General features: G+C 40.8%; 1 protein-coding gene and 1 long non-coding RNA gene across 2 annotated transcripts in view; one reads left to right on the top strand and one right to left on the bottom strand.

Annotated features, from left to right (window-relative positions):
* Positions 1-1354: 1354 nt before the first annotated feature.
* On the bottom strand, positions 1355-10601 carry LOC149123539 (uncharacterized). The gene is made up of 3 exons (XR_016216174.1): positions 9850-10601; positions 9048-9101; positions 1355-2498 (listed from the first exon to the last, which is right to left on the bottom strand). It is a non-coding gene; the product is annotated as an uncharacterized LOC149123539 (long non-coding RNA).
* The window catches only part of LOC149123538 (uncharacterized), a 178329-nt gene continuing 161267 nt past the window's right edge, over positions 9304-26365 (top strand). The window contains exon 1 of the mRNA XM_089307447.1: positions 9304-9748. Within this exon, the coding sequence (XP_089163573.1) occupies positions 9477-9748 (272 nt within the window). The 5' untranslated portion in view covers positions 9304-9476. The remainder of the gene's footprint in view (positions 9749-26365) is intronic.

The following is a 26365-nucleotide window of genomic DNA, read 5'->3' as shown; positions in this document are numbered from 1 at the left end:
TGTTGACTATTATATTAGTGGTGAATTAGGCCTGTGAATGTTGAGTGGATTAAAATTATATCCTTGCCAAAGCTGATGAAGAGAGGGGAGGGGGCGAAGGGGTTGGGGGGTAGCAGGCGAGTGAAGGAAATGTGGTTGTCTTCTTGGAACTGTACCTATGGGATGCATAAAATCTGTTTTCTTTATATTAATAAAATAATTTTAAAAGAAACGTAATAAATAAAATAGTAAGTTACAGTGTAATAAGAGTTTTGCAAAAGGAAAAAAATGAGATCAAGTAAGAGTGATTAGGAACATCCAGAAGTGGGGACAGGGCTAGATTAAATCTAGCATCCTGGAGCGGGCACTGTGGTGTAGAGGGCTAAGTGTCTGTCTGTGGCACCGGGCATCTCATACGGGTGTTGGTTTGTGTCCCAGCTGCTCCTCTTCTGATCCAGCTCTCTGCTATGGCCTGGGAAAGCAGTGCCATTTGGGGAGTGAACCAGCAGATGGAAGACCTTTCTTTCTATCTCTGTCTCTCTCTCTCTCTCTCTCTAACTCAACCGCTCAAAGTAAAAAGAAAAAAAATCTAGCATCCTGCTCACAACCAGAGTGGGAAGTAACTGCCATTCAGACTGAGTTCTTAAAATGATGGAATTTGCTTCTACCAAGAACACCAGACACAGCCAAACATCATGGACTGGGAACTTTCTCTGTGCCCACACTGCTCTAAGAGCGTTGAGTTTAATACTTTCTAAAAATGTTTATGACAAGTAGAAACTATTGTTTTCCCCAATTTGTAGAAGAGAGACCTAAAGAATAGAGAAGTGAAGTAACTTGACAAAGGTTACACGATTAATCTGTACCAGAGCTATGCTTCTACCACCAACATTCTTCACTACTATGCTATACCATTCTTACAGAGCAGTCGGTTGAAGTCAGAATGCTGAAATCCAACTCTTCCCTTCAACATAAGAAAGGAAGTCTAATATACAGTCATATCCAGGTCCTTTTTTTTGAGTATAAAAATGTTTAAGGTTAAATATATTATCTGATATTCATCTGATAATTGGTTTATTTTAGTCATTCATTTATAGAGAAAATAAATTTTGATTGAAAGTGATTGACTATGAATTCAGTAAAGTTTAAAATCTCATTTGGAATTATTCCTCTCAATAGCCTCTACTTGGATTACTTATCCAGAGAACAGACATGTACTCTGCTTGGTGTACATGTAGATTTAGAAACTCTGTAATAAATTAGTGACTTCCCATATATGGGACCCATATATAGGATCATTAAAATATACTCTTATTTGGATTTTGTGATTGTCTTTTAATTAGGGATAGATAGCACAGTACAATAGGAGGAGAAAGGCAGACTTTATTTTATTTTATACATGTTTCCTTAAATCACGACTTCGAGTTTCTGTTAAGCAAGGCATTTCAGTTACAAACTGGGACTACATCAGCCCTGAGGTCTTCCTATTAGCAAAGTTATAAAAAAATGGCAAAGTATAGGGAGCTCAGGGATAAGTCTCTGTTGTTTTTTTTTTTTTTTTTTAGGTTTATTTTGAAAGGCAGAGTGACAGAGAGAGGAGGGGAGAGAGAGAAATCTCTTTTTCTTTTTTCAAAAATATTTATTTATTTATTTATTTGAAAGTCAGAATTACACAGAGAGAGGAGAGGCAGAAAGGAAGAGAGAGGTCTTCCATTTGCTGGTTCACTCCCCAGATGACCACAATGGCTGGAGCTGTGCCAATCCAAAGCCAGGAGCCAGGAGTTTCTTCTGGGTCTCCCACGTGGGTACAGGGGCCCAAGGCCTTGGGCCATCTTCTGCTGCTTTCCCAGGCCATAGCTGAGAGCTGGATCTGAAGTGGAGCAGCCAGGACTTGAACCAGTGCCCATATGGGATGCCTGCTCTGCAGGCGGCAGCTTTACCCGCTATGCCACAGCACTGGCCCCGAGAAATCTCTTTAATCTGCTGATTCATGCCCCAAATGTCTGCAATGACCAAAGGTATTCCAGGCTGAAGCCAGCAGCTCCATCCAGGTCTGATGACAGGAATCCGAATACGTGGGGCATCATCTGTTGCCTTGCAGGCACATTAGCAGGATGTTGTATTGGAAGCCCTGGAGTAGTGGGTCTTGAACCAGGCACTCTGATATAGGACACAGGCATCCCAAGCAGTGGCTCAACTCATCCACTGTACCACAACACCTGGCCCAAGGCTAAGTCTCTTAAGCAAGACTACTCAATGACTGTATCCTAACCACTTAACTGGATAACCTCTCTCAGCCTCAGATTCTTTTTCTGTGAAATAGGGATTATCATTATCATGATTACCATCACCACCACCATCATTACCATTATCTCCTGAGATTATGGTGAGAAGTAAATAAGATATTATAAGTAAGATACTTAGCACAATACCTGACACACATACTCGGCATTCAGTGAACAAAGTTACTAATAACAGGAAAGTCATTGATGTTTTCCACAGTTGCATGAGTGATGAACCTGTAGAATAAAGAGAAATGATAGCAGTGAGTAGCTGTCTTTGGTTATGACTTTTGGCAGTAGACACAGGCAGACCTCAGGCAAGTGGTGAGCAGATTTATTCTCATTCTCAACCATGCTGAGTAGGAAGAGAGATGGAATTTGTTGTTTGTGGTAGGGAAGAAAACTTTTAAGAACCAAAGGCTAGTGTGCTATGATTAGTCAACTCTCTGACCAGAAGGATGAAAAGGTACAGAATATGTTAACTGGTGAAATCTATATGCAAAGAAGCAGAGGGGACAAGGAACCAGCAGAGAATAGAAGCTGTGGTTCTGGAAGTCCAGCGGATGCTGACAAGTGACAGGCAGGGGGCATTTAAGATGGGAAAATGGAAGAAGAAATGAAGACAAAGATGGCAGGTGGTCCATCTGTTTGGCTGTTGCTTCCTCAGCCCTTTCAAGAACAGGAATTGGGTCTTTTCTACTGCACCTTTGGGGTAGTGTCTGGTGGGAGAGGTGGAACCCAGCTCTGTAATAATCACATGCTTTTATAATCAGTGTTAATTATGTGTCAGACATTATTTACATTTCCCACAAAGCAGATAATTCCTATTATATAGATGCAGAAACTGAAGCTTAACAAGGATAAGGCCCCTCAACAATTAAGCAGAAAAGACAGATGCCAGGAGAACAGGCATGTTTTCTCCCTGTATTGCTCTTCAAGCTTTGATTGGTCAACTCTTTGGTATCAGGAAACTATCAAGTAAAATAACTCACATCGTAATTATGCCATCAAACTAAGGTTCATTGGAATTAAAAAAAAAAAAAACAAACTACTGCTCTTTTATTTTTCTGTTTGCCAGTGTGAACAATCAAGTTAAAAAAAAAATCAGATAGGCATCAAATGCTATGAATCTGGCATTTGATAACTTTCAGTTAATTATGGATGGCACTTTTTTTTTTTTTTTTTTTGCATTTAGGCAACCTGAAAGGAGCTATTGAATGTTAGCAGCATCAGCAGAAAAGATTTTTCTAAGCTCCTGGAACCATGAGTCAAAGTAAATAAAAGTCCTTTGGCTAGAAAAGGGCACCCAAAAAGTAGTTCAACTTGACTTTGACTTATTACATTCTTGGGAACTTGCCCAGTTTCAAGGTGAAGCTATTGAGACAGGAACTACAATGGTATTCCAGATAAAGTACAACTTTTCAGTTAAATCTTCATACAGGAGGGCTGAAACTCCTAAGAGAAATTAACCATAATCTCCAAAGATAGATGAAGCAAAAGTCAAAATTAAATTGTGACTTAAAATTCTCTAGTTTCCTTTTTTTTTTTTTTTTTTTTTTTGGACAGGCAGAGTTAGTGAGAGAGACAGAGAGAAAGGTCTTCCTTTTGCCATTGGTTCACCCTCCAATGGCCGTCGTGGCTGGCGCGCTGCGGCTGGCACACCACGCTGATTCGAAGGCAGTAGCCAGGTGCTTCTCCTGCTCTCCCACGGGGTGCAGGGCCCAAGGACTTGAGCCATCCTCCACTGCACTCCCGGGCCACAGCAGAGAGCTGGCCTGGAAGAGGGGCAACCGGGACAGAATCCGGCGCCCCAACCGGGACTAGAACCCGGTGTGCCGGCGCTGCAAGGCAGAGGATTAGCCTAGTGAGCCGCGGTGCCAGCCCATTGGTTTTCAAAGTAAATTCAATTGCATAGTATGACATTGGTCCACCTATAACAATTAGCATTTGAGAAGCTGGTGTCTTGTCACACCACACAAATAATATGAGGCAAGAAATGCAAACTATGAATGACAGAAAGGTAAGTTCTATGATCCAACTTCTATCTCTCCTTTGTTTCCAATTGAATTTTCAAGCATTAATCTTCTTACTGACTTCTAGTTTTGGTGACCCATTCAACGGAAACTAGTAAATTTGGTGGAAAAAGGAGGGCACTTGGAAACATAGACAGTAAACATTTGCCTCCAGTCAATACAGCTTGGTTTTTCCTTCTGAGCAGGGTATGCACCAGCTCATACTCCCTAACTCATTTCAGAGTGAAGTTCTGACCTTAGTTTTGCAAGGAGTAGCCGCCTTATTCCCCAGTGAAATAAGGCCGTGTCAGAGATGCCGCAAGAGGATTTCTTCTCTCCCTCCACAAGGCCAGAAGAGCAGAGTTTTCTTGTAAGCAGACAATTCTGTTCTCATGGTTGGTTTGATTCAATTAGTGCTAGGGCTAACTTCAGTTTCCACATTCGAGGAGGAGGACTTGCCCTTTTAACATAGCAGCAACAGTCCGTGGTACTGACTGGTTCCATCACTTACTTCTTTGTAATTAAAGTGGCGGCCCAGACAATGATCCTTGACCAAGGAGTCAGTGCCTGTGATGCACAAATAAATTTGTCAAACTAACTTCTAGCCGACAGACAGTATCGGAGCAAAAGAAATATTTAGCAGGTACAGATGTGCCAAGCACTAACCCAGGGCGTGTTTCTTTCTAAAGTAAGTGACTAATTCACAGAACTTGATATTTAATGTCCACGATACATTTCCCATGTCCTTTGGAACATTTCAAGGCATTGCTAGACTAAACTGTTTGTGGATCAGAGACTTTTAGGGACTTCTTTTCTGTTTACACACTAGCACATTTTTGTGTATATATGAGGAATCGATGACTCTAACAGTACTAGATATCATTGTATCTAGTACTCTAACAGTACTAGATACCAGGTAGGGAGAGGCAGCCAGAGCATTAAATAAGCCCATGCCATAATGGCAGGCAGACCAGAAACAGGAAGCAAAGATGTGAAGTCCCCAACAGCATTTGGAATGTTTAACTAGACAATCAAACCCTTGAGATCAACTCTTGGCCTACACAGCACATACAAATATATTTAGATTATGAAGAAAAGTCAGGAAGCAAGGGCCTTGTGCTTTAGGCTATGGGACCTAGGGGCTTCACCTCTGATTTCTAGGGCAGGTAACTAGTACTCATTAAAGAAAAAAATAAAAATGCTGGTCTCGTACCATCTGGGTGTGAAAAAGGATTCAGGACTCCTCTGGTCCCTGCTGCATGGAAACCCGACCGAGAAGGCCAGTTTTCTCTTTCAGAAACCAGCCCTTCATTAAGGACAGAAGAATGAGTCAGTATAATCACAGTCACCTGGAAACAAACTGCAGACAGAGCTGCTTTTGTTCTCCAAAGGGGATGAGGGCAAAGGGGATGCATTACCTTCCGAGTTCCACTCCCTAAAAATAAAAGTCTTGTATATTTAAGGTACTGGGGTTTCCTAGATAATTTTCTGAAAAACACCACTTGTGAGTTTTTTTTTTTTTAAGATTGATTTATTTATTTGAAAGTCAGAGTTACCACTTGTGACTTTTTAAATGGAATTTGTATATTTGTGAGGAAGACAGAGTGTAAGAGCGAGCAAGCATGGGCGCTAGTTTACTACGCAAATACCTGCAACAAGTGGGGCTCGGATAGGCCCGAAGCTTGGATCCAGGAATTCAGTCCTCAAGGACTGTCTCATGGTTCCCAGGAACCCTACTCCTTGAGATATCTTCTGTATCCTCATGGGGTCCTCATTAGCACGAAGCTGCAGCCAGGAATTGAGCCCAGCCAGTGTGGGATGCAGGTGTCCGAACCATCATCTTCACCACTAGGCCAAATGCCTGTCCTTCACTTGTGATTTGTATGAACATATTAAATATCACAGCTAGTTCCTTGCTATGTCTTCTGTAAGGATCCTTACCTCTTGACCGCTTTTCATTAGTAGATGTAAAGAAAAAACAGTAATTTCCAGATCTAAAACCTTAGCTCTTTTTTCTTTTTTCCAAAAAGTCCTTCTTTGAACTAACACATCATTACTTCTTCAGAGTAACTCATAATGAATTATGAAATTTGTTCTAAACAGTATTTCTGAAGCAAAGTGCTAATTGTTTTTGTTGCTAATGTAAATATTATGGTTGAGTGTGCAATTTTCTATAGTATATCTCAGGCCATGTCAAGTTTACTTCACAGGGAACTCTGTGTCCTTAAAGAAACAGGAGGGGCAAAGGAGTGGGGTCAAATCTGTTTAAGGGTACATTAAGGCATACTTTATAGGCTCTGAGAGTTGGAGTGCATATGCTGGCAGCTTTGCATTTGATACAATCCACATAAAAAGCTCATGTTGTCTCTTCCTCTGCACAGTGTCAAGGGCTCTCTTTTGAATATACAGTGAAGCTAGTGGCTCTGACCCACCACCTGTAGAGTATGTGCTTGGATTTTTTTTTTCCAGGTACTAATAGCAAGTTGCTGATCCATATTCTTTCATGATTACCTCCTGTGGCTAACAGAGTGAGTTTCCGAATTGGCTGTGTAGGGGGACCTTAGCCGTTTGGCTCTAGGGTGTAGCAAACCTGGGCAATGTCAAGTCCTGACCCTGACATCACCAGCTCTGTGCTCCTGTCTGCTGAAACCACTGCAGTGATTTCAACTTTAACTTGGTCCTACGTCTCTGATGGTTCCAACTCTCAAGGCTGTAGAAATACAGAATAATGAATGTTCTGAATTCTGCTATTTTCCTTAATATGTCACACTCATTCTTGTTCAGAATAAAGATTCTGGCCCCAAATCTCCTCCTTACTTTCTTCTCTTTTCTCTTTATCCCTAGTTTTAAAAAGCTTTATAGCAATTTTGCTGTATTGTGGAAAGACTATGGAACTCCAAAGTTAGAAAGCCCTGGGTTTGAATTCTAGCTTTGCAATACGTAGACTTCATAATTTTAGGCAAAATTTTCAACCTCTCTGAGCTCCTGTTTATGCATTTGTAAAAGTAGAATGAATAGTGTGACATGGAGAAGACATAATTCATTTTAGAAGCAGAGGAAGTGAGTTTATGTCCTAATTCCTTAACCTTTTGGAGCCTAAAAAGCAATAGTACTCACTTCACGAAGTGCTAATGAGGATTAAGCACTGTCTCTGCCTTGTGAGTTCATATGGGTTAATTGGATTTGATACGTGAAAGTTTCCAGCACTACCTTTAGCACACAGCAGGGTCCCTACAAACACTAAATTCCTTGTTCATTCTCTGGGCAGTTTTGTAGAAGCTAAAAATCTCTTTATTTCAGAAGCTAAAGATAGCTGCTCACATTGTCAATAAGATTTTAGAACTGGAGAACCAGAATGGGTCAGGGCACATTGTCCTGCTTGCTCAGTGGAAAAAGATTCTACTGGGTGCCCAGAAATTCTGGAATCATAGAAAAATACACATAAGTAATTTGTGGACATTACTTTATAATCCATGGCTTGTTCATTGCATCATTCGCAATGTGGTGCACACAGTAAGTTTTCCATCCATCTCTACACAGGCGTCCGGCGCTGCAGCCATGGTGTTATGGGGTGGTACGCTATTCAGGCAGAATCCCTCTGGACTACCCCATCCACTACAGGCATTATTTAGCACTTAAAGATGGCAAACATTTGCCTATGTTTTCAAACTTTATGGCCACCCTGTAGTGAAGTTCAGTTCACCCTGTAGTGAAGTTGCAGCACTGGACTAAGATGAAGGACCTCCAGAGAGGAGTTTGCTATTTTCCATATTGCGAGGGAACACAGTTGTGAGAACAGCATGCTTTCCTGGAGATGAAGGAGCAGGGTCTATTCATGACTTGTATTTCAGAGGCAGCTACTGAGAGAATTCTGTGCAAAGGAATGTTTACTCATTTACACGTAATTGGTGATTTTATTCTTGCTTTTCCTTATGATGTTGAATTACTGGGAGCTCTTACAAATTTATCTCAATATTTAGAGGTTGATCAATGAAGAGGGATGGAGAGACAGTAGAAGGGCTAGCCACTGAGGCAGGAGAAGGACCAAGAGCATGTGCCATTCAAGAACTGGGTGAAGATTGGGTCTCAAGATGGAGGGAGTGATCAGCTATGTTAAATGCTGCTGATAGTTTAAGTAAGATGAATATTGAGAATTAAGCTTATTCAGCACCAGGACTTTCAGGCTCATAATAAATACAGGTGTTGGTATTGCAGCTGAAAGAGCTTTGTGAGTGAATGTGAGAGAATGGAAGAAGATGTTGATTACAGGCAACTCCTGAGTTCTTCCATTCTTTTATATTGTTGCACTCAGTCTAAGATGACTTATTAAAATCACTGTATCTGCCAGCATCCCATTTGTGATATAGATCCCTATTTCTGTGATTATTACATTACAAAGAACATAAGTCTTCAGGCCAACATAAGAAAACCTAACTCCAAATGGCATCCAACAACCCTCCCAACTGAATAATTTGGGTGGATTCTATTTCTGTGAATTGCCAGAATTTTCTCATGACTGCTATTATTTCTCCTGGGCCTGTGAAAGTGAACCATAGTTTTCACAAAATTAATTACATTTATATTGTAAGGATCCACAGAGCAAAGCAAGGACCAAGTGACAGTCACAGTGAGAGGAGGAGCCTTATTTAGGTTAACATTTCCAGTTGCCGCTAGATTCTACCCTACTAAGCCCATTCTATTAGGTTAGATGGAAATGGCTGTGCCTCATGACAGTCTCAAAGGAGGCTTTTCAGGTGTATCTTTATGCACTTACCCAGGAAATAACTCCACTTCTGTGATCTCCCTGCCAAGAAAATTCTTCAATTCCCTGGAAAACATTATTAAGGAGGCTGTCAAGTTATTGAAAAAAAGCCACATTTTCCCATTTATACTGTACTTGCTTATGTGTGTTTCATCAAACATTTCAATCTTTCTCCTCCCTGCATTTTTTTTTTTCACATAAGCCTTTCTAAATACAGTTCATGGTGTTCTGTTTTATGTCACTGTAACCCTGACTGCTATGTAGAAGTGGGTCCTGCAGTGGAGGAAGCCCAGTTATAATCGACAGATAAATGTGTTTTCTGGAAACTGCGCATTCTATAGCAGCCCCAGCATATATGATCCTTAGATGATCTTTTTATTTCTTGAATAGAAGGCAGTCAACTCAAACAGTTTATTCTTCTAGCATTGGAAGAGGACTCCCATGAATTTTCCAACTTTTACTTTTTTGAGCTGCTGTTGTAAAAGTTTAGTGCGCTTTGGGATGTGTCATCTCCTGTTTCTTAAGGGTCAACTGCGCCGAGCTGGAGAAGGTCAACCTAAACAGTTCTCGGGTTTCATTTCTGGAAATTCCAGGCCCCAGCTCAGCTTGCCCAGCCTGCGCTGTGCGTGTCCACCTACCCAGACTCAGCCCTCTGTTGTTGCAGCTGTTGCTGACTACAGAGCTCATTTATTTCCAATCAGCTGGAGCTTCCGGTAAGTGTCACCCAGATGCTTTATCTTATTGCTGTTCAACTGAGACTTTTCACAAGATTTATCATAACAGTTCCAGCTCCACAGGACCTTGAAATACATACCTCTACAGTCGAAAGACCTCTCAAAACTGGGATGCAAAGCTAGCAGCAAACAATCAGGGATGTCAACCATCTGGCTTAGTTCGACCTCTACCCTTCTGTGTGTGCCTTAGTGAACAAGGGGGAAATGGAAGGAAGAGTTAGAATGAATAAATGGAAAATTTGGTCTTGTTGTTGTACCTCTCACCTCAACTGTGCTATAACAGATCTGGAGAAAATTGAAGGTGAATTTAGAGTCAGCACCTTGACTCCAACAACTTGTCCTAAGACAAAAATTTTAATGACTTGCCCAAGGTTATATTTGATTTTGAAAGAAAAACATCTCAAGATGGTAAAGGAGATCATTTTTGTAAAGAAATATATATATATATATATATATATTATTGTTATTTATCCTAGGGATCCTGAACATTGTGTTTAATTTTCATAGTTTTAATATAGACTGTTCTTTCTGACCTTGTCAGAAGTCTACATTTTGATAAGATAGAAATGTAAGCTTCTACCATATCTATATAAACAGTCATGTGCATGCATGTGTGTTTGCTTCTATCAGTAGTTCCTTTGCTCAGGGACAGGAGCAAAATGTGTCTGAATTTGTAAAAAAAAAAAAAAGAAAAAGAAAAAAAGAAAACATCAGAGTAGTTAAAGAAATAAATCCAATATCTACCATACAAAATGATTAAATTCTGATAATTCATGTCTGATGCAAGTAGCAAGAATTGGCAATGGTACATATTAATCTGTTTTCTTCATGAAGCTGGGACAAAATAATAATGTTTTAAAATAAAATATATCCCTTCTTAATAACAATTTCAAGGCTCACTTCTTACTCTTTCTTCCTTCTTTGCTTGAAAAAATGCAGAGCTCTTGTCAACCCTTTTGATTTTGAATCCTGTATCTTAAAAATGTCTCTATTAGTTTCTCAGGATAGTAATCCACCATTTTTGTTCTCATTGTCTTTTAGAGATATTGGATTACTGGGCAGCCTTGGGCTGATATCCATCAGCTCCTTCTTTTAGCTTAGTGGTTAAGACTATCTACAAGGCAGAATACTGATACTTGGTGATATTTCCCCTTAGCACTCTCCATTGCTTCAATCAATTTACTTCCCCTTGGCTAATGCTGTGTACTTTGGAGTCAGATTACGTGGGTTGGAATCCAGGTTCTACCTTTTGTTATCTAGGCAATCTTGGACTAATTATCCAAACTATCTAAGCCTCATTTTTCCATTTTTATCATTGTGGATAATAATAGCACCCCTAGCTCCCAGTCAACACAGGATTGTTGGGAAGGTCAAATGAGATAGCACGGGGTACAAGTTAAGACCTGTATAAATAGTAGCTAATACAATTATTATTAATATGAGATTAAGTTTTCTTAACCTTCAGAGACATGGAGAGGGTCAGATTACCTAGATTTTCCAAAAGGTGCACTTGAATGGAACTGTGGGCCTCAGGGCTAGTCTGCACAGGTGTTCGGAGGTATTCTTTGGATCTGTCAGTCATGGAGTTATTATTCTCTCCTGGTCTCTTGACTTTTAAAGGACTAAGAGGAAGGCCCATTGTTACCCATTGAAGGATATCCATTGGCCAGAGTGCATCTGACCATAGTCTCTTTTGGAACAAAAAATTTCATTCTTTATTCATGTTCGAACTTCCTCTTCAGGAAGGAAAACAATGCAATAGACAGCAACCTTTTGTCTCAGGTGAGTTCAGGCTAGATAAACAGATAAATAGAGCTGTGCTTGGTTTTCTTTCTTCCTTTCTACCATTCATATGATTGTACAATAGGATTGCTGGCCTGAAGTCTCTGTTTCCCAGGGTGAATGTCCTTTGTTTAAGTGTAAAATTTGCAAATATCCCTTCTTAGTAAACACCCACTATGCCCCAACGTGGCTATTTTCCTGATTGCTGTAAATTTTATATTAGTTTTCTAAAACGTCACCTGAATTTAATGATAAAATATGAATTCTTTTGGGTCTGGCCTTCAGATTGTAGGGGAAGTTTGAGGTCATGATTTAAATGTGGAGATACCAAATTTATAAGCTATTAGTATGTCTTTTCTACTATCCTCAAGTGTTACTGCTGATAGAAGTAGTACTGTTGAAATGCACAAAATACATGTTGCATAAGTACTCAAAATACATGCTCCAATAGATAAAATGAAGCATGTTTCATTTGACTACAGTTAAAATGTGTTGATAGTCTATTATTTAGGTGAATTAGGAGTTAATAGCTTTCTATTAAAACAATCTAAGGGGAATGGGCTGTGGTGCAGTGGGCTAAGCATCCATCTGTGGTGCTGGCACCGCATGTGGGCCCTGATTTGAGTCCCGGCTGCTCCACTTCTGATCCAGCTCCCTACTGATGGCCTGGGAAGGCAGTAGAAGATGACCCAAGTGCATGGGCCCCTGCACCCATGTGGGAGATCTGGAAGAACATCCTGACTCTTGGCTTTGGATCAGCCCAGCTCTGGCCATTGTGACCATTTGGGGATGAACCAGTGGATGGAAGACCTTTCTCTCTGTCTCTTTCCCTTTCTCTGTAACTCTGCCTCCAAGTAAATAAATAAATTAAAAAAAAAACTACTTTACAAAAAAATCTAGAACTTTAATAGCCATGGGCATCAATCTATGTATTTAATAGAGAGAATGGGATGTAGCAACTCATCCAACAAGGCTGGGAAGTGATTAAGGAATGTTCTGGTGTACTCTGTACACTTGCATATCAGTTATGTTGTTAGTTTACCAAGAGTTAGTTGCATTTGAGTTTGATTTGAGTTTGTTTCAAAACCTGTATATGCCACATATATCATCATTTTAATTCCATACATTAAAATTATATAAATAGATGAAACATAATACCCAAAACAAGGTTTATTAGTTTTATGTCAACTGAATTTAATGTTATAGAAAGATACAGTAAATTAAGTGGTTAAAAAATCTGTCCCATTAGGTATGACTAAGACAACTTTAAAGAACACTACTGGCCGGCGCCGCGGCTCACTGGGCTAATCCTCTGCCTTGCGGCGCCGGCACACCGGGTTCTAGTCCTGGTCGGGGTGCTGGATTCTTTCCCGGTTGCCCCTTTTCCAGGCCAGCTCTCTGCTGTGGCCCGGGAGTGCAGTGGAGGATGGCCCAAGTGCTTGGGCCCTGCACCCCATGGGAGACCAGGATACGTACCTGGCTCCTGCCATCGGATCAGCGCAGTGCACCGGCCGCGGCAGCCATTGGAGGGTGAACCAACGGCAAAAGGAAGACCTTTCTCTCTGTCTCTCTCTCTGTCTACTCTGCCTGTCAAAAAAAAAAAAAAAAAAAAAAAAAAAAAAAAACACACTACTTGGAAGGGGCCGGCATTGAAATGTAGCTGTTAAAGCCACCACATGTGATGCCAGCCTCCCATATGTATACTGGTTCAAATCTCCACTGCTCCACTTCCCATCCAGCTCCCTGCTAATGTGTGTGGGAAAGCAACAGAAGGTAGCCCAAGAGCTTGGGCCTGTGCACTCATGTGGAAGACCCAAATGAAGCTCCAGGCTTCTGGCTTTGGTCTGGCCCAGCCCTGGCTGTTGTTGCCATCTGGAGAGTGAACCAGCAGATGGAAGATCTCTCTCAGTCTCTCCTCTCTCTATATAACTCTGCCTTTCAAATAAATAAAATTAATCTTAAAACACTCTTTGGAAAAAAAATCAAAACAGTCTAGAATTCTAGGCAGTGACAATTTCACATACAGCTTTAAGTTGTCTTTCCACTTTAAAGGCAAGTAGTCATAGTTGTGTCAGGTGTTTACAAAGCAGACAAAGCAAAACCAGAAGACTTATGATCCAAGAAAAGGCCATGGTACCCATTAGAAAAATTGGTGACCTCATCTATGTGTGTGCTATTTTATTTTTAAAGGTTTATTTATTTATATGAAAGACACAGGGAGAGTGAGCGAGTGATAGAGAGAGATATCATCGATCCGCTGATTCACTTCCCAAATGGCTGCAACAGGCAGGGCTGGGCCAGGCCAAAGCCAGGACCTGAGACCTACCTTCCTGTCTCCCACATGAGTGGCAGGGACCTAAGTACTTGAGCCAAACTTCGCTGCCTTCCATGCTCATTAACCAGAATACTTATTGGAAGCAGAACAATCAGGACTCAAGCTTTGACTCCAATATGGGATATAGGTGTCACAAGCAGTGGCTTAATCTGCTGCACCACAATTCTGGCCCCATTTTTATGTGTTATTTTAAATATTTTACTGCAGAAAAATTTAAACATGTAAAAAGTAAGCAGAATAATATGATGACTCTCCATATACCCCTCACCCAACTTTAATAATTATCAACTTTTTGCCTTTCCTATACTATTGTATGTAGTTCTACTTGCTGTCCCAACTCAATCTCATTAAATTTTATAATTTTTTGAAAACCACATCCTCCTTTATTTCTTTTTTAAAAATTTTATTAAAGGTATACAAATCTCATGTATTTCATATATACAGATTCAGGAACATAGTGATACTTCCCACCCCACCTCCATGCTCCCACCCTTCTTCCTCTTCCCTCTCCTATTCCCATTCTTATTTATTACAAAGATCTATTTTCAGTTAACTTTATACTCATAAGATTAACCCTACACTAAGAGTTCAACAAATAGTATGAAGGGAAAAAAACCACACTGTTCCTCAATAGTCAAGACAAGGGCCATTAAAAAGTCATCACATCTCAAAGTGTTACGCATTTTAATGCACACATCTTAGGTGTATAATTTTGACAAGTGGATACATCTGGGTGATACACACCCTTTATCACCATACAGAACATTTCATCTCCTTAGAAAATTCTTTTGTGCCTCTTTCTGTGGAATCCTTTACCCCAATTCCCCAGATGTTAACCATTTTCCTTACTTTTTTCGTGCTACATTCGTTGTCTAGAACATCACATAAATGAAGTCACACAGTGTATACTCTTGGATCTTGCTTTTGAGTACTGCAGCCAAGTCAAACTGTGTTGTGAGTGTGCATTTCTTCCCAACTCCACATTGATTCACTTCAGCTTGGTAGCTTAAGATAGACTGTGGCGGAGATATTTACAACATGGAAATCGTCAGATGCTACAACTCAGGGCCTTCTGAAGAGCTAGTTGTGAGCACATTACCAGATACAGAAATGTGACTCGATGAATCAGTAGTACAATTCTTTATATTGGCAACTAGTATTTCTTTGCATAACTTCAGTAAAATTGTTCATCAGTACATTGTGTAGATAATTGCAAATTGTGTTGATGTATATTTGTGTGGTTTCCAGGATTGGGCTTTTATAAATAAATTGGCTATTAACATTCTTGTACAAGTCATTCTGTTAAACATGTTTTCATCTATTTCGGAAAAATACTTTAGAGTGAAATTTTATATTTTTTAACTGAAAACTGAATGTTTTAAGTATGAAAACATCTTTATTTAAGTTATGTTTATGTTAATGAATTTTTAGTTGACTGATCCACTACCCAATTCAGTTTGTATCAGGAAGAGTATATGGGCCAGGCATTTGGCACAGTGGTCAGATACCACTTGGGACACCCACAGCCCATATTGGAGTCCCTGGGTTCAAATCCTGGCTTTACTTCCAACTCAGCTTCCTGCTAATGTGCATCCTGGAATTTAGCAGGTGATGGCTCTACTTGAGACACCAAGACACCAAGATTGAGTTCCTGCTTCTTGGCTTCATCCTGGCCTAGCCCAGCGAACCAAAGATCTCACCCTCTCTCTCTTCCTTAAAAAAAAATTTTGAGGAAGGTCTATAAATTTTCACAAAGGATTTTTGTTTTCTTATTTTAAGTAACAATAATAAAATACATATATAAAAACAAAACTAAGGTGTGCATTGTGGCACAGCATCCCATATCTGAGTGTTGGTTTCAATTTGGCTGCTCCATTTTTGATCCAGCTTCCTGCTAATGTGTCTTAGGAGGCAGGGGAGAATGGCTCAAGTGCATGGGGTCCTGCCACTTATGTGGGAGGCCTGGGTGGAGTTTCTGGCTCCTGGTTTTGGCTTGGCCAAGTTCTGGCTGCCGCAGGCATTTGAGATAGAAGGTCACTGTTCCTCTCTCTGTGTCTAGTTTTGCTTTTCAATTAGATAGAAAATAAACATTTTAAAAACAAAACACAAGACAAAAAACTTACAGCTCAATAAGTTATTATAAAGTGATTATCTATATAACTACCACCCAAGTAAGAAATAGAACATTGCCAGGATTTTAAGTCTGTTTGTGCTACCTTCTAGTTACTATTTTTTATATGTCTCCCCTCTTCCCAACCCTGTTACAAGTATTCCCACTACCCTGGCATTCCAAGGTTATTTACTTTCTTTCTTTTAGCATTTTATCACCTGCATGTGTATTTCTTTCTCTTTGAACATGACTTTTTTTTTTTTTGAGAGAGAGAGAGAGAGACCCCATTCATTCATTGGTTCACTCTTCAAATGCCCACAGTGGCCAGGGCTGGGCTAGGGCCAAGACTGTGAATATAATCCAGGTCTCCCATGCAGGTGGCAGGAACCCATTACTTGAGACATTGCCACTGCCTCTCAGGATCTGTGTTGATGGGATGCTGGAGTCAGGAGCCAGAACCAGGAATTGAACCAGGTACTCTGATCTTAACTGCTAGGCTATAGGCCCACTGCCACATGCATATTTCTGAATGCTCTAATATACTAATGAATATCTTAATGGAATTATGCATTCTTCCATGTCTGACATCCTTTGCTAAAGATTATATTTGTGGGAAATTTGTGAGATTTTGCTTATTGTTGCATGTGGCATGTTAATTTAAATTGATTTATACTATACAAGTGTATAGATATTTTCTGTCCTCATGTTCATAAAAATTGGGACTTCTGTTCTAGGAAATTATAAACAATGCTAGCATGAAAATTATTGTATATGAATCTGATGCATATGTGCACATTTCTCTGCATCCGTGGATGGACTAGTTGGGTCATAGGCTGTGCATATTCTTCTTGTTTTTAAGATTTATTTATTTATTTTAAAGGCAAAGTGACAGAGAGGGAGAGACATAAAAGGAGATCTTCTGTGTGCTGGCTCAGTCCTCCAGATGGTTGCAACAGCTGAGTCTGGGCCAGGATGAAGTTAAGAGTCAGGAATTCCATCCTGATCTCACACATGGGAGGCAGGGGCCCAAGTACTTGGGCCATGTTTCATTGTCTTCCCAGGCACATTGGTACAAAGCTGGATCAGAAGCAGAGAGCTGGGACTTGAACTGGTGCTCTGATATGGGATGCTCGCATAACTAGTGGCAGTTTAACCCACTGAGCCACAAGGCAGGCCTCTAATAGCTTTGTCTTCAATCAATAATAACAGAATATTTTCCTGTGTTTATTCATACTCTCACTCAGAAGGCATAAATATTCATTCTCATTGAGCAATGTTCTCCTTTACTTCAGTCAGAAATTTATTCACCTCATGCGTGTGTAGCTTTTTAAACAAATTTAAAAGTCCTGTATTTTTTATGAATTTTTAAGATTCATATTTATTTCTTTGAGAAAGACATTTAATATGTCTCAAGAGAAAAACAGAGAAAGAAAGTGAGCTCGTATCTTCTGGCTCACTCTGCAAATGCCTTGTGTTAGCCAGGGTTGGGCCAGAGCCAAAACTAGAACCAGGAACTCAATCCAGGTATCTCACATGGGTGGCAAGAATCCAATCTCTTGAGCCATCACCACTGCCTCCCAGACTCTGTCATAGCAGGAAGCTGGAGTCTGGAACCAGAGCTGGGTATGCAATCCAGGTACCCTGACATGGATATGGGCATCTTCACCACTAGGCTTTTAGCCCACCCCATGGTGAATGTATAGCTGTTGACCAACAAAGGTAAAAGGCAGAAAGCAAATACTCCAGGAGGCAGCATGCATGTGTGCAGTTCTCCATGTATTTATAATATCCTGGAGATGTACATAAGAACTGGAAGAGGCAGGGAATAATCTCTGGGATAAGTACCTTTGGCTGTGAATCTTTTAAGCAACGTGTTTGGGTTTTATTTATCTATTGCTGTTTTAAAAACCTCCCTCAAAACTCAGTGACATAAACCAACATCATTCTGATTTTTGGTCGATGTTTATGGTTGACAAGACTCAGTTGGATTGCTCTGCTTGTCTGACTTATGATTTTGATTCAGACTTTTCATTGGTTAAGCTTTATACATTTTGAGACTATGTTATTTGGTGCATAAAAATTTAGAATAGAATATTTTTCTGGTCAATTGCTTCTTTGAAACTTTTACTATTGATAAAAGTCCCTCTATCTCATAATGCTTTTGTCCTAATGTCTACTTAACTTGCTATAGTTAAATTAGTTTTCTTTGTTTAATGCTTGCAAATTTTTTCCCTTTATTTTTCCATATTTTTTAAATTAAAGCATAAGCATCAGCATTATTCATTTTTTAATTTTAATTTATTTGCAAGGATGAAACTAAGACAATGGAGGGAAGAAAGAGGGGAATAAAGAATGAGTGAGTGCTTTGGTGTCTTTTTTTAAATGAATTTATCTTTCCTTTTTTTTTAATTTTTAAAATTTTCCCATGAACCTAACTTTTATTTTCCTTTTTTTTAAAAGATGTATTTATTTATTTGAAGGGCAGAGTTAAAGAGAGAGAGAGAGAGAGAGAGAGACTTCCAGATCTTCCATCTGCTGGTTCATTCCTCAAATGGCTGCAATAGCTGGAGTGGGGCCAATACAAAGCCAGGAGCCAGGAGCTTCTTCCCAGGGTCCCATGTAGGTGCAGGGGCCCAAGCATTTATGCCATCTTCAGCTGCATTTCCCAGGCCATTAGCAGGGAGCTGGATTGGAAGCGGAGCAGCCAAGACTCCAACTGGCACCCATGTGCGATGCTGGCTCTGCAGGCAGCTGCCTTACCTGCTATGCCATGGCGCAGGCCCCAGATCTCTTTTCTTAAAAGGGCAGGAGTGGCCGGCGCCACGGCTCACTAGGCTAATCCTCCGCCTTGCGGCGCCCGCACACCGGGTTCTAGTCCCGGTCGGGGCGCCGGATTCTGTCCCGGTTGCCCCTCTTCCAGGCCAGCTCTCTGCTGTGGCCCGGGAGTGCAGTGGAGGATGGCCCAAGTGCTTGGGCCCTGCACCCCATGGGAGACCAGGATAAGTACCTGGCTCCTGCCATTGGATCAGCGGGGTGTGCTGGCCGCAGCACGCCAGCCGCGGCAGCCATTGGAGGGTGAACCAACGGCAAAGGAAGACCTGTCTCTCTGTCTCTGTCTCTCTCACTGTCCACTCTGCCTGTCAAAAAAAAAAAAAAAAAAAAAAAAAAAGGCGGGAGCAATGTCAGATTGGGGGCCCTCTCTTTCATCTCATTTTACTTGATTTTATTGTTTTTTTTTTTTTAAGATTTATTTATTTATTTGGAAGTCAGAGGTACACAGAGAGAGGAGAGGCAGAGAGAGAAAGAGAGAGAGAGGTCTTCCATCCGCTGGTTCACTCCCCAGTCGGCCACGACAGCCAGAGCTGCGCCAATCGGAAGCCAGGGGCCAGGAGCTTCCTCCGGGTCTCCCACGTGGGTGCAGGGGCCCAAGGACTTGGACCATCTTCTACTGCTTTCCCAGGCCATAGCAGAGAGCTGGATTGGAAGTGGAGCAGCCAGGTCTCGAACCAGCACCCATATGGGATGCCGGCATTTCAGGCCAGAGCATTAACCTGCTGTGCCACAGCGACAGCCGCTCATTTTATTTTAATACCTCCTCATAGGTTCTATGCCAAAATGTAGTCTCAATATATGAATTTTAAGGACAAATATTCAGTCCATAAAGTGTCTTTCAACAATTTAAATATATTCTTGTATTCTTGCTTAAAACAGTTCAATTGAGAAGTCAACCCTCAGTAAAATTATTGCCATTTTTGACCTAATCTGTTTCTCTGCTGTTTTAACCTTTTGGTTCTTGACTCAATTACTTTACCTAAAATGTGCCTAAGAGTGGATTTCTTTTTAATTAACCTGCATAGGTTTTGAGGGGTTTGTGAATCTTAAATCTATGCCTTGGAATGTTTGGTTTTGGAAAATTTTTAATGATTGGTCAACTAGTAATTCTGTCCTGTATTCTTTCCCTCCCTTCTTTATTTTTTTAAATGAGAATACAATTTACATAAAATGACTTTCCCATTCTATTTGGTATGTTACTTACACTTGTTTGTATATTTTTATCTTTTTCTGTCTTCATGTTTCATTTTAGATTTTTCTTTCAATTTATATATTCTTTCACTAGTTCTCTCTTCACTTGCATCTAAACTAGAATTGGCTCTGTCATTGAGTTCTTTATTTTGTTAGTGGTATTTTTTATTTCTAGAGTTTCTGTGTATTTTTAAAATAACATGTACTTTTTATTAGTTTCCAGTGATGTTGAAATTCTCAATAGTATTTTTATAACCTTAATCATAGTCAGCATAGTTATTTGAAAGTCTGTCTTTGATAACACAAACATCTGCATCCCCCATAGGCCTTTTAAATTTCCTGTTGTTTCTATTGGTTCATATTTATTTTACTTTGTCTTTTCAAGTGTGTGATGTTTTTGATTGTGAGCCAGACATTATACTTTAAAATTGTTTGTATTAGTGGAGGCCTAGCATGATATCTTTCTCTAGAGATTATTTACTTTTACTTTAACGGTTGCTTCCTGCCATTAGCAATCTGAGATCACCTAGATTTCATTTCTGGGACTGAGAGGATTGAAATCTTGGCTGTAATTTCGGTGATGGGCCACTTATGGTTCACCTTTGCACCTTGGATAGAGCTCTTCAGAAACTAACCTAAGGTGCATGGGATTCATCAGAATCTCCTTGTATTCTTTTTTTTTTTTTTTCTTTTTGACAGGCAGAGAGGATAGTGAGAGAGAGAGAGAGAGACAGAGAGAAAGATCTTCCTTTTGCCGTTGGTTCACCCTCCAATTGCCGCCGCAGCCGGCCGGTGCACCGCGCTGATCCAAAGGCAGGAGCCAGGTGCTTCTCCTGGTCTCCCATGGGGTGCAGGGCCCAAGCACTTGGGCCATCCTCCGCTGCACTCCCTGGCCACAGCAGAGAGCTGGCCTGGAAGAGGGGCAACCGGGACAGAATCCGGCGCCCCAACCGGGACTAGAACCTGATGTGCCGGCGCCGCTAGGCAGAGGATTAGCCTGCTGAGCCGCGGCGCGGGCGCTCTCCTTGTATTCTTAACCAGGTCTTTGCCTCTGCTTTTGGACTTATTCCTCCTGGAATATTTTCAAAAGCCCAGCCTAGCCTCTTGCCTTTTAGCAGCCTCTTCCCCTATCGGCTTAAATGAAATGAGCTTAAATCCTGACCTTGCCCCTACTGCGTTCCCTCTTTTTCAGGATTATGACATGGTAGTTACTATTATTTTGAGTCTTTAATGCCTTTAAAGCATAAGTTTTTATATTGTATTCAGGGTTATCAGAATAAGAGACTGTTTTAGTACTAGAAATGGAAATCTAGAGTTCTTTAATGTTCAACAGTTCATTACATACAGCTGAAGAAGAGAAACACATTTCCTTGCAGAGCTTCATAGTATGTTTAGAAATAGAATATGTATGATGGGGCCTGTGCCGTGGCTCACTTGGTTAATCCTCTACGTGTGGCACCGGCATCCCATATGGGCGCCGGGTTCTAGTCCCGGTTGCCCCTCTTCCAGTCCAGCTCTCTGCTGTGGTCCGGGAGTGCAGTGGAGGATGGCCCAAGTGCTTGGACCCCTGCACCCCATGGGAGACCAGGAGAAGCACCTGGCTCCTGGCATCGGATTGGCGCAGCACGCAGGCCATAGCAGCCATTTGGGGGGGTGAACCAATGGAAGGAAGACCTTTCTCTCTGTCTCTCTCTCTCACTGCCTAACTCTGCCTGTCAAATAAAAAAAAAAAAAAGAAATAGAATATGTATGATACCGATTTAAAGGCAGAGGACATAAGGACTAACTCTACAACTAAAGGGGGAAAGAAGTAGGAGCAGACAAGAGGATCTCGTCCTGGTCTTGCTTTCTGAGCATGTTCTTCTGGTATCTTTCTATATACTCTACTTTTCCGGCATTGATTTAACCTCTATTTTTAAATACACAGTCTAACTATTTTATCTCCTTTGAGCTTGAGAAGTAAATTCTTTTTTTAAAAAAAATTTATTTATTTATTTAAGAGTTACAGAGACAAGGAGAGGGTGAGGAAGAGAGACAGATCTTGCATCCACTGATTCACTCCCCAGATGGCTGCAACAGCCAACACTGGGCCAGGCTGAAGTCAATAGCCAGTAACTTCATCCGGGTCTCCCACCTGGGTGACAGGGGCCCAAATACTTGAGCCATTTTCTGATGCTTTTCCAAGGCCATTAGGGATGCTGACACTGCAGGTGGAGGTTTAGCCTACTAATCACAGTGCTAATCCCCATCCACTTCTTTTCTGTTTTTTTAAACTTTTATTTAATAAATATGAATTTCCAAAGTACAACTTTTGAACTGTAGTGGCTTTTCCCCACATAACCTCCTTCCCACCCGCAACCATCCCATCTCCCACTCCCTCTCCCATCCCATTCTTCATTTTCAGTTATCTTTATATACAGAAGATCAACTTAGTATATACTAAGTAAAGATTCAAAAGATTGCTATTCAAAACAATCAAAAAAGAGGGAATCCTCCCAAATTCTTTTTATCTATGAAGCCAGCATCACCTTAATTCCTAAACCTGAAAAAGATGCAGCATTGAAAGAGAATTACAGACCAATTTTCCTGATGAACATAGATGCAAAAATCCTCAATAAAATTCTGGCCAATAGAATGTAACAACACATCAGAAAGATCATCCACCCAGACCAAGTGAGTAAATTTTTATTTCATTTGGTGGCTTATATCTTATTAAAATATTAAAATTTTAATAACCGATCTGTATATTTTTCAAATTTCTAAAGCAAAATAATTTAAAAATTAGTTATAATTTTTTTTGTTAAAATACATATGGACATGATATAAAGGTGATTGTCCCCCATTTCCTTTTGTTCTGTAAGTTTTACTCTTGATATAATCACTATTACAAATTGAAGGTATGTCTTCTGAGGCTTCTGCCTCTGCCTCAGACATGCATGCATGGGCATACTTGTGTGTGTCTGTGTGTGTGTGTGTGTTTCTGGGAGAACAAGTCCTTCACTCATATTTACTAAAAGGTGAGGATATGTGCTTCTCTTTTGAACCCAGAGATTAACTGAGAATACTGTAAAATTCTTGGCAAAAGTGTTTCATTTGGCTGAAAGCCAGAGAAACAAATGAGTGGTGGTTCTAAAGGCAGCTAATTCTATAATTTGAATTTGAGTCTGCACAAATGGATTCTAGGATATTACCACAAATTATAAGTAGCATAAAATGGATTTAAAGTGCAGAATGAAACTCATTATTTACATCAAACAATTAGTTCATGAAATTGGTATTAAAATAGAATAGAAAATATCACAATACATCAGTGCATTAGAGTAATTATGGTATGTCACATACTTGCTCAGTTTTATTTAAGCACATGTATGTATGTGCTTTTATTAGGCCATGTTGCACAAATGTACATCATGTACTGTCTGGGAAAACTAATTCTAGTTGTGTGTGTGTGTGTGTGTGTGTGTGTGTAACTCATTGGAGTTCAATGGCATTCCTTGGATGATGCAGAGAAACAAGTAGGGGTCTGGAGTGTAAACTAGTTCTGAAGAAGACTGGATTAGAAGGCTGAAGAAAACGAAGATTGAAGCACATAGATTATGTATCAGCTACACTCTGGCATTTAGCTTAATGAGCATTGCTCTCAACAAAGACAGCAATATAGCATCAGTTCAGGAATGCACCACGAATTCAGCTCTCAACTTCCTATGATTCCTTCAAAGAATGCCTGCTGGAACCTTGCCTAGTGTCTTCACCCTCTGGAGGACAAGCACCATATAAGTTTGTAGGAAGGGCCAAGCAGGGTCTTGTTGGCCTCTCTGGACCTCAGACAGTATGCCATACTAAAATGTCAGAATAATTCCTTAAAGGGGAGAAAAAATGTGCTTTCAGTAAATGTTGTCACCTAGAATTAACATCAAAACATTTTTTACATTTTTTATCACTTCACGAGTTTCATAAAACCTCAAATTATATGATTGTAACTAAGCAACACATAGGGACATTTTCACAAGACAATTTTTAATTTTTTGTGGTAAAATTCCTAAAATCATGACGAACTTTGTTGGCTATGGCCCACCTGAGGCTGGTCTGAAGTCTTCCGCCCAGAGTCCTTGTGTTATTAGCCAGTACGGCTCAAAGTTTGGAAATGTGCTACTGAGGACATTGTGTTCCATGGATTGCCTAGGGGGACAGAGAGATGGGTTCCTATACGCTCCTTACACCCTCCTCTGGGTAGAAATTGGAGATTCTGAGAACACCAAGGCATTGTGTATGTGGAAGATCAGAGGAATGACAACTTAAGGTGTATTCAGAATTGTCCTCGACCTGTAATTCTTACCCGAATTTATTCACCCAGTCCTCTAATTTGTTAGGCTGACTTGAACGCCAGATACCCAGGTACTTTGCTTCTCCTCCCTTTCCCCTTGCTCGTGATTTCACTTTGTTCCACCTCACATCCTTCATTTAATCCCAAAGACCCGTCAGTATGGGAGGCCTTGTAAAGCACGAGTCATTGAGCTCAGGTGACACTGCTAATTGTCTGCAACTTCAGTGATGTACAAACATGCCTGGAGAGCTGGCCAGGTGGGTTGTCGATTTAAAAAATTTTTTTTAGATTTATTTATTTGAAAGGCAGAGTTATTACAGAGAGGCAGAGAGAGAGAGAGAGAGAGAGAGAGAGAGAGAGATCTTCCATCTGCTGGTTCACTCCCCAAATGGCCACAAGCTGGAGTTGGGTCATTCTGAAGCCAGGAGCCAGGAGCTTCTTCCAGACCTCCCACATGGGTGCAAGAGCCTAAGGACTTGGGCCATCTTCTACTGCTTTCCCAGGCCATAGTAGAGAGCTGGATCGGAAGTGGAGCAGCTGGGATTCAAACCAGCACCCTATATGGGATGCCGGCACCACAGGCAGCAGCTTTACGCTACACCACAGCACCAGTGGGATTTACTTTCTTATTGGGTCAGAGGTTCCCTGGTGAAAGGAAGTTATTCTGGCTGGCGCAGCAGCTCACTTGGCTAATCCTCCGCCTGCAGTGCTAGTAATCCAGGTTCTAGTCCTGGTTGGGGCGCTGGATTCTGTCCTGGTTGCCCCTCTTCCAGGCCAGCTCTCTGCTGTGGCCCGGAAGGGCAGTGGAGGATGGCCCAAGTACTCGGGCCCTGCACCCACATGGGAGACCAGGAGAAGCACCTGGCTTCTGGCTTCGGATCGACGCAGCTCACCGGCCGTAGCAGCCATTTGGGGAGTGAACCAACGTAAGGAAGACCTTTCTCTCTGTCTCTCTCTCACTGTCTAACTCTGCCTGTCAAAAAAAAAAAAAAAAGTTATTCTAACAGAATAGATTTTGGGGGGGCTGAAATCTGGCAAAAAATTGGGTTCATGTCATAGCACATGAGACATTTTTAATTCACAATTTTTTTCACTTGGAGAATCCACTAGTCTTAGGACATACCTCATACGTGTGAGGACAGAACAGACATTTTTTAAGGAGTTCCTTTCTATAAAAACAATTTAATTAAAAATGTATCACAAAATTCATGAGTTCCCATCAGATGTAATGATTTATCAATGAAGCTTTAGAGAAATACCTCCATGTTTGTATATTGCCCAGTTACTGCCCATGAGGATGCTTTGTAGTGTTGATGCATCATCTCTCCCTGTGCAGACCAAGGAGCTCTTTCTGTTCTTGCAACACAAGGGTTCATTCCTTCCCAATTTCATATCACTCACAGTGAGAAAAAGGGAGCAGTGCTGCTGTTACTCACCCTACCGCGACTCTTCAGGACTGACTTATGTAAGAATGGAACAGATATTCTTGCTTTTGCTATTCTTCAGTACAATATATTTAATGCTGTTATGTAATTGCTCATGATAGCGCTTTATATTTTATGCTGCACTTAAACCTTGTGTCCAGTGTATCTCTTTTTAAGGCTTATACTCTGCTTCACTGTTGAACAAAAAACCAATCTCATGCAGGGTATACATGAGAATGCGATTAAAACTGCTTATTTCATCATGTTATATTAACTATTCAGAATTGTATAGTGTGAACATAGAAAACCAATTTTTCTTTTAAAAAAAGATTTTATTTATGAATTTATTTGAAAGTCAGATTTACACACAGAGAAAAGGAGAGGCAGAGAGAAAGGTCTTCCATCTGCTGGTTCACTCCCCAATTGGCAGCAGTGGCAGGAGCTGCACCTATCTGAAGCCAGGAGCCAGGAGCCTCTTCAGGGTCTCCCATGTGGGTGCAGGGACCTAAGGACTCAGGCCATCTTCTACTGCTTTCCCAGGCCACAGCAGGGAGCTGGATTGGAAGTGGAGCAGTCAGGTCTCTAACCGGCACCCCTA

The sequence above is a fragment of the Oryctolagus cuniculus genome, chromosome 11 (assembly GCF_051225735.1).
Source record: "Oryctolagus cuniculus isolate XC-2025 breed Fujian yellow rabbit chromosome 11, ASM5122573v1, whole genome shotgun sequence".
Classification (NCBI taxonomy): Eukaryota; Metazoa; Chordata; class Mammalia; order Lagomorpha; family Leporidae; genus Oryctolagus; species Oryctolagus cuniculus.
This window is presented reverse-complemented; position numbering and strand designations above follow the sequence as displayed.